This window comes from Hyposmocoma kahamanoa, unplaced genomic scaffold, assembly GCF_003589595.1.
Source record: "Hyposmocoma kahamanoa isolate Upper Pololo Valley unplaced genomic scaffold, ASM358959v1 64, whole genome shotgun sequence".
Classification (NCBI taxonomy): Eukaryota; Metazoa; Arthropoda; class Insecta; order Lepidoptera; family Cosmopterigidae; genus Hyposmocoma; species Hyposmocoma kahamanoa.
The window spans coordinates 13,135,472-13,144,289 of record NW_020653852.1 but is presented as its reverse complement, the minus strand read 5'-3'; the positions used below and the strand labels follow the sequence as shown (position 1 = coordinate 13,144,289).

Here is an 8,818-nt window from a genome sequence, read left to right as displayed (position 1 = left end):
AACAAGTAGTCATTTGAAAACGCCCAAGTCCAGAGGTGTTGATAGAAAGACCCAAACATGTGCGCTCTCTTGCTTTTACGAGCTTTATGAATTGACATGAGCTGCAGCTAGACCACTTTGAATAACGTAATCAATTTATTAAATTTTCATATCTAATTTTAATTTTGTAAAAAAAATATTTCATGTCAACATTCTGGTCTTTTATGGACTACCATTGGCCACAATGGCCATGTTGTTCAGCTATAAATACTCTTTTGTAGAATGTATCATGGTATTGTTGTTTTTATTGACAGTCTACGGACAGATAAAACGGTGAAATTCGACATTGTCAAAAAGAACGTCTAGTGGCCGCCATTAAAGAAATAATAATAATAATACATAGAACGTGGCTGCGATCAAGTGATTAAGGAATTAGCTGTAATTTATCAGTTTTTGATAGCGAATGGTTTTTGTTTGTTCAGTGAATTAATATAACATAAGAAATTTTAAGAAGATTCGAACAATGGGGAAAGCATTATTCAGAAATTCGTGTCAAAGGGGTTTATTAACTATTTTTAGCAGTACCGGCTCGAAACCTTTGAGTCTGTGGGATGTACACATGCAAAACGGATACTATAAACAGTATATGGACCCACAGATAAAATCCATGGTCTTTGAAATAGGAGGAACAAACGTCAGTACTGCGTACATAACATGCCCTAAAGACAGAAATGTGTTAGGAATCGTCATGCCTTACCTTGTCATGGTCGTAAAAAACATACACAAGTACTGGAGCTTTGAAATCACAATTCTGGACGACCAGAACTTCAGGCGAAGATTCAGAGCGTCCAACTTTCAAAGTACTACGCAAATAAATCAAATGAGCACCGCCATGCCTATCTGTTTAGCTGAGGGTTGGAACCAAATTCAATTCAATTTGGCCGACTTCACTTACCGTGCTTACGCTAAGCGTTTTTGTGAAGTCCTAACGGTAAAAGTCAACGCCAATATCTGTATAAGGAGAATTTATTTCGCCGAAAGACTTATGCCAGATCATGAGTTGCCTAAGGAGTATAAACTGTTTCTGCCTTTATCTGGGAAGCCGAGGAAAAGGAATGGCGCTGATGAGGTAAAAGTTATGCCTAGACCGTCTAGGGATACAATTGCCAATGAACCCCAAGAAATAATGAAAAAAGCTAGCGAAGTCATCAGTGAATTTCAAGAAACAAAGGAAAAACCAAGTGAGATTACCAATGAAACCCAAGAAACAACAGAAAACGCCGGTGAGATTACCAATGAACCCCAAGAAACAATGAAAAAAGCTAGTGATACCAAGTTGGAGGAAGTAAAAGAAGCTTCTAAAGGATCCATGACTTCCAATGTGTCTAAGGCATCTATAACGCAAACAGAAGTAACATCTAAACATTCTGGTACGGAAACTGTGGAAATAGCACCGGCAGAGACAGGAGTGAATGATGAAAAGGACCCTGAAGGAACTGCAGAGCGAGAATCACTAAAATCCAATACAGGGAGTAAATCGTCACCACCTAGACGCCTGGAAGATGTTCCAGAGGAAGACGAACGTGCATTAGTAGAATAAAACTTAATGCGTTTAAGCCAATTCATATTAATTATTCATATTATTGCATAGTTTAATTTTCTAGATTATTTATTTATAAGTTACAAAAGTAACGGGCGATAAGGTACTCGTCAATATTTATGTTTCCTAATTTCAATTTAATTTTAATATTTGATGCCCTTTTGTTCAAACCTAGTTCAATAGTAACTAGGCTGGAGTTTGACTATTGAACATCTACTAGCCTCTTCGTGATAGCGGAATTCTTTCTTGCAATTTCGTCGCACAGTCTCCGTTGTCTTCAAAGAAGGACAAAAAAGTAATAGAAGAGAACATAGTTTCGATCGTTTCGTTGACGTATCGTCGAATGCTTGAATTTTTTACAACTGTGCCAGCTATTTCATACGAACAAATATGTATCTCTTACGTATTATATTATTACAATTAAGGATGATCTTACTGTAATTTGCAATTTGTTGTTTACCTATTATATGCTCCCGGACACATAATTCGAGCCATCTCTCATTTTTGTTGTACAGGGCTAGAATACAAAAATAGTGTTAACATCGAACAAAAAGTTTTCCTCTGCTTTTGCAAATCCAAATTCCTAAATTTGGAAAAGACAAACGTCTTTTCCAAATTTGGGAATTTGGAAAAGACGTTTAGTATACTAGTTTCAAAATTGCATGATAGTTTTTTATCAATCAAACATTGTTTAAGCTTAGGGCACTTAATACTAAAGATGCGTAGTGGCTCGAATTGTGTCCAGAAGTGTATATACATGAGAGTCCGAATGGCGGGAGTATCTTAACGAATCTTGACAAATAAATGTAACTAAAAAAATGAAACTAAATTGTAGTATTTAGTACCTGTGCTCAAAATAATTGTACCTCCATTAGAACGAAGTTATAGCAATACCAAAGGTACACCAACCATGTTGACAGTCAATATGGCGGGTGTACCTCAAATTACCAGATTTTATTTAATAACTATAAAAACCATAATAAATACCATAAAAGGACTCTAAATTGAAAGAAACGCCAGCTCGGCATGCTGATTAGTTTCAGAGAGAGTAATTTTTTTGACTCATGTCACATGACCCATGTCACATGACCCATACTATATATACCATACAGACTAACATACATACAATATAATAATAAACTAAATAACTAATCTACATGAATGTAATAAACTATATACGTACACGCGTTTGTCACCCTTTCCATCAAAATCAGGAAAAATACTGACTGATATATGAAGAGGTTGTAAAGTTTTTTTAAAATTGTAAGGAACCCTTGCCTACCCGAATAAAAGGCGGGAAGTTTATCAAAAAAATATTACGACTTTATTTACAATTTTGATTTCGCTATAATTTCGTTCTGATAGAGGTTCAATTTTTTTTGTATGCACAGCTGCTAAATAATACAATTTAGGTACATTTTTTTGGTACTAAATTTGTCATGATTCGTTACGATACACCCGCCATTCTGACTCTCACTAAATATATTTAAAGATATATATAATTATTAATTTATTTTTGTCATTAAAACCGGTATTATGCTTAAATATTAAACCTATGTACATCGTATTGCTCACTTTTAAGTTCTACTGATGATTAATATTTTAAACCGACTTCAAAAAAGGTTCTCAATTCGACTGTATTCGTTTTAGTCGTTTATGATTCCTTTTTGCTGGAAAGAGAGTACCTCCGTATTGGTCCCATTTAAATTTGAAGAACATATTCCACCTCTAAGGATGGCAAACCAGGGGATAAATCAATCCGGTTTCGCGCACTTTCCCATAACCGATTTCAATAAAACTTGGCAAAGAGATGTAATTCCGATAAACAGACTTTTGAAGTCGGTTTTTTTAATAAAAAAGTTAAGATTATGTAGTATGTACACTAAATTAACGTATATCCAATTGTTTGGTCACCTCAGCCTCACGTACGCCGACTTGTGCATGCGTGACGTTGAACGCGCACGAGAAACACTATCATTCATATATATTTTTTATACCTTGGGCGCTACATGAGGAGGTACTGGATTCAAGTCATTTCTCAACTGATATTGGTTTGAGTTATCTGGGTAGTGCAATTGGAATTATTACCTCTATTAATTGTAGTCTTTAGGAAATAGCACAGGAAATACCTGACTTTAAGTTCTTTGTACCGATATGTATGTCGTTCCTATTAGACTTGTATGAGGTCAGAGCTTGCACATAGGTCCAACAAACAGACCTATCGACATACGTCAGTAAATAATTCACTGATATTATTGCGTCTTGTTAAAACAATATTTTTGGGGAAAATCAAGATGGTTTTACAAGAGGTTTCATAACGATCGTAAGTAAAAAGGTCGTAAGTAAAAAGTTACACTGGCCGAAAATATTTACTGATTGAAATGTCACGTTTCTTTTTATTTGGCATGTTTTGACAACATACTAAGAGGAGGCCCGTGAAGTTTTAATAATAATAACTAATAGTTTTTCTTTATTCATAAAATATTTACTATGTTTAAAAATACGTATCAAAGTGGACTATTGTCTGTATTTTATAGCTGCGGATCTAATCCTTTGTCGATATGGGAATCTGAGGTGCACAATGGTCATATTAAACGTCTTACGGACAATGAGGTGAATTCGATAGTCTTAGAAATTGTGAGCACAAACGTTGCTACCACCTATATAACATGTCCAAAAAATAATCAAATTCTAGGAATAAAACTACCCTTCCTTGTCATGATCGTTAAAAACCTCAAGAGATACTTCTCATTCGAGATAACAATCTTAGATGATAAGGGAATGCGGAGACGTTTCAGGATATCCAACTTTCAGTCTACAACGAAGATCAAACCTTTTTGCACGACGATGCCAATTGGGTTGTCGGGAGGCTGGAATCAAATACAATTTAACTTATCTGACTTCACAAAGAGAGCATATGGAACTCAGTTCTTGGAAACTCTTCGTATTCAGGTACACGCAAACGTGCGCGTACGCAGAATATATTTCGCCGACCGTTTGTATACCGAAGAAGAACTGCCACAAGATTACAAATTGTACCTTCCAATGGAGAGAAAAAAGAAGAAGGAGGAGAAGAAGGAAGAAGCGAAACATTCTGAAGCAGCAGCTCCGCCGCCACCACCTCAGACGGCTCCGCCTACTGAAGAGTTGCCTCCGATTGAAACTCAAGCACGGCCAAGCTTAGTGTCAAGAAAGAGTATACTTGAAGAAGCGCCGCAAGCGGAAACAACAGAAGTGCCGCCTGCAGTAGGTGAAGTTGCAGCACTTGTAGAAGGTGAAGGAGCTGTAGTCGAAACGCCCACCGCAGAAGAAGCGCCAGCTGAGGTGCCAGCAGAAGGAGGTGAAACCCCAGGTGAATCGCTAGCTGAAGGGAATGTAACACCAGTTGAAGCCTCAACTGAAGCCCCTGCAGAGGCACCACCCGCGGAAGAGGCCCCATCTGAATCTACAGCAGAACCGCCACCTGATGCCCCCGCGGAATAATCGAGCCAAAGTTAGTTTTGAACTGTCTGTATTTTTATTGTACCTGTAGTGCTATCATTGGGAATATATATTCGTTTGTAATTAAACGTTTGTAAAGTGTTTTCGTCGTTGATACTGAACTTTTACTTACAAGCTTTTGGTAATTGTATGCAATAAGGCTATAGTTTACGTACGTTTGACATTGACGGCAAGATAAAATCTTTAGACGGGTATTGAGCAGACATACGACAAGATATCAAAGACGTCCCTAATATTTTCGGCCAGGTGGTAAAAGTATCAATTAAAAAAAACTTGTTTTTCTTTCAACATCTGTTTCAACTTTATAGTTACGTTGTTATAGACCTATTTTTGTTTATCGTCGTTTTATTAGTTGAAATTATTGACGGGAGTACGAACGAATGTAGAACTAAATCGTATATGTTGTTAGAATTTCTTGTACTGGTATTTCAAAAGTTTTGGTTTGAGTTTGGGCTTTTTGGAAACGTAATTGAAATTAAATAAATCCTCATGACTTTTTAAACATTCAATAGATTTATCCAACGATACCCGTATAATATACTATGCTGTATATTAGTGTGTAAGAAAAAAATATTTTTGGTTGTCCCCAAAAAAGTTTTTTTTGTATTAATTTCGTTTTAATTAATGCAAAAAAGTGCTGACTCACGGACAGATGAACAAACATAAGGAATGTGACCCTAGTTTGGCGTACAGTCACAGATTCGAGTTCTGACAGATCGAAAGAATTTGGCGATATGTTTGATATTTGTATTAATAATTATAACAAACAAATATCATGATACAGAGAACTGCCTCTCTGAAGCGCCGTGTACGTGGTGGTTCCAACAGCCTTTTGAATTTAATTTGGGAGTATCTAATATTAGTAATATTGGAAGCACTGTAACTCAGTGCACATGAGTTCTAGGGGCTTAGTTTATAATTTGACGTAGTTTTTATGTTTATTTTTTATGTATTTAATAATTATTTCCCGTACTAACATAGCCAATAGTTAAGGAATATTTCCTTAACTACTAATTCCGGTTTTTTCGCTCCATTGCCTTAATTTTATTTCCGTTTGCTTAATGGTATAATCTTCCTCTGTAAATTTATTTCTTCTTATTACGATTTCTAATTTATTTTATTGTCCTACAATAAGTATATAAGTAACATTATTATTATATATCAATATTTATGTATACGTTCTAATAATAGTTATCATTATTATTTATATATTTACTTTATTAGTAAGTATATTCTTTGGTTGCACCCCCTTTCCAACTCTTAAATTTCTATCCTAAGGTTGTCTGGAAGAAATTGCTGCTAGCATTAAGGCCGCCTGTTGTACATTGGCTTTTTCTGTGATACTTACATTACTGTTATGCTGCGAAAGTACGGGTTGAGTGAGAAGTTTCGTAAGTTTCTCTTAGGTGTCAAAAGTTACAGCGATGTTACAGCGATAAAAGCTGAAAAAACCTAATACAAATTTGTGACAAACACGGAGTAAATTCTAAGGTCTGTTGACTCGTTCTGTAGCTCAGTTGGTAGAGCGGTAGCCCTAGTTTTGTATACAGGCGCAGGTTTCAGTCCTGTTAGATCGAAGGAATTTTTCTTTGTGGTCCTTCTTTGTGTTAACGAATTTACAAGGGATCCTTGTTATTGACTATGGAACACCAAAAATATCGCCCATACAGATTGGAAGTAATTCGTTAAATTCGTTTGCCAAATCTACGTAGAGCATTCAATATGTAAAATCGGGTCATAAAACTGCACCATCGTCGTTTGTAGCAGTCTCTTTAATAGTTTATGTTTTGGTCTATGGCGCGAAATTCCGCCCATTATTCAGGGGTTGCCCGTCAAACCGACTGGACGAACATCCGGGAATTTATGGCCAGTGGTTTGCAAAGCTTATTTTGAAATGTTATTATATTGAATTTTGGAAAGTCATTAAGAATTTAAACCCGGAAGGGTTTGTGGAGGATGCCTCTGTAAAGGGTATACTGTGCACATTATTATGAAGGTTTATCGGTTGTTGTGATAAGTGAATCATTCATTCAAAGTTAGTGTTACAACTGTGTAACATGGTCTTACCCAAATTTTATTACTAAAACACGGGAGGAAATGTACCTGAAAAAAAAAGAACAAGAAATTATTAGCAAAAATTTAGTAATTGATTCTACAAGACGAAACAAAGATTTGTCCAAAACGTTGTTTAAAAAAATTATAATAACAGGATTACAGATTTTTGATATAGTAGAATTCGATTTGTACTAACAAATTTTCTAGACAAAAGCCTACGTCTTTGTAGCACTTCTTGTGCTACGTGTTGGTGTATTAGTTACGTGACTATGTACGTATGTGCTACGCGATATTCGACAAGTTTCAATTTCGGTGCTTTCGAATGAAATAATTGAATTTGCATTACATTTATCCTCTAATTTGGCAAAGTGTTGTGGTAGCGTTGACAAGAAAACGTTCCCTTATTCGCCTTCACTACCTAAACTTACATTTAGAGAAATCATATTCTTTTCTCGTTACAAAAAATTCATGAACTGTTCTATCATTTTGTACGTGACTACCAGATTTAGACATAATTTATTTACCTGTAATTGTACTTTAATTGTATTTTGTTCTATGTTTTTGTCCGACTTACAAAATAGTTAACATTTTTACTGAATTTGTAAAAATACATATATATTGTTTTGATTTTTTGCTTTTTATTTTCAATAATTCCGGTGATTTCACAGCGAAGTATTATTATTTCCTATAAGTAAATAACTTTGATCGTTTTGATCTTTGGTCATTGCTAACATTGTAGATTTCACTGGAAAATAAAATACAAATAATTTAATTCAACATCAAACTATTTTTCGGATATAATTCGCGTATATTTGTTTTACCAAATGTACGCGGTTTAACAACACGAGGCCTGACTCGTTGTTGGTTTGTTTCAAAAAACCAATATACGCTATTTATATACGCTATTTACCTCAAATAAAATAGTTCCATTCCCAATGTGTAATAATCGCGAAAACCTAAGAAGTCGATAATTAAAATACTTAACATATTACGTATATCAAATGCACGTACGTACGTCTGACTCTAGTTTTCATCACACCCTTTTCTAACACAAACCTATTTTACAGATCCTCTGCTGACGGTACGATAATTCTCTATCCTCGTCACGTCCGTCTTGGACCGTACTTCGGACGGATTATACTGTCTTTGTCGTAAATTTTACAACTTCAAAAATTAGGCGCCGTGAGCTGACTAGCCGGACCGAAATTGTTTTAGCCCATGGATTGCGGTCAGCAACAATAATTTATCGTTGGGTGTTTCAGATATAAGGTATATCGATCCCTGCTACGTAAAGAATCGTAAACCGAAATTCGCAAATTTATAGAGGAGAATGTCTTAATGTATTGAAAGAACCAAAATTAGCATAATACCTGCAATTTTGAAGTATTGCAATTAAATTTACTGTAGAGTATAAAATAAGGTGATTTATGAAAAAATGTACCTATTTTTGTGGTTTACGATAGATAACGTAGGAGGAGTCGATAGTATAAACGATCTGTATCTAAAAAAAAACCATTACCAGTAGGGCTAGTACAACAGGGCGCGACTTACGCGATAACGATATAAAGCGCGAGATATTGCTATTCTCTCATAGAGATTCAGTGCTTTATGTCGCTCTCGGGCAAGTTGCGGGCTGTCGTGCTACCCCTGCCCCTACTGTGCACATAATGTAACACGATGTTT

General features: G+C 35.5%; 1 protein-coding gene and 1 pseudogene across 1 annotated transcript; both read left to right on the top strand.

The window, feature by feature from the left end:
* The first annotated feature begins 502 nt into the window (after positions 1 to 502).
* On the top strand, positions 503 to 1,579 carry LOC113230889 (cilia- and flagella-associated protein 20-like). The gene has a single exon (XM_026464997.1). It carries the CDS (start codon positions 503 to 505, stop codon positions 1,577 to 1,579), a length of 1,077 nt encoding a protein of 358 aa, XP_026320782.1.
* Positions 1,580 to 3,987: 2,408 nt separating this feature from the next.
* On the top strand, positions 3,988 to 8,478 carry LOC113231047 (annotated as a pseudogene).
* The last annotated feature ends 340 nt before the right edge of the window (positions 8,479 to 8,818 follow it).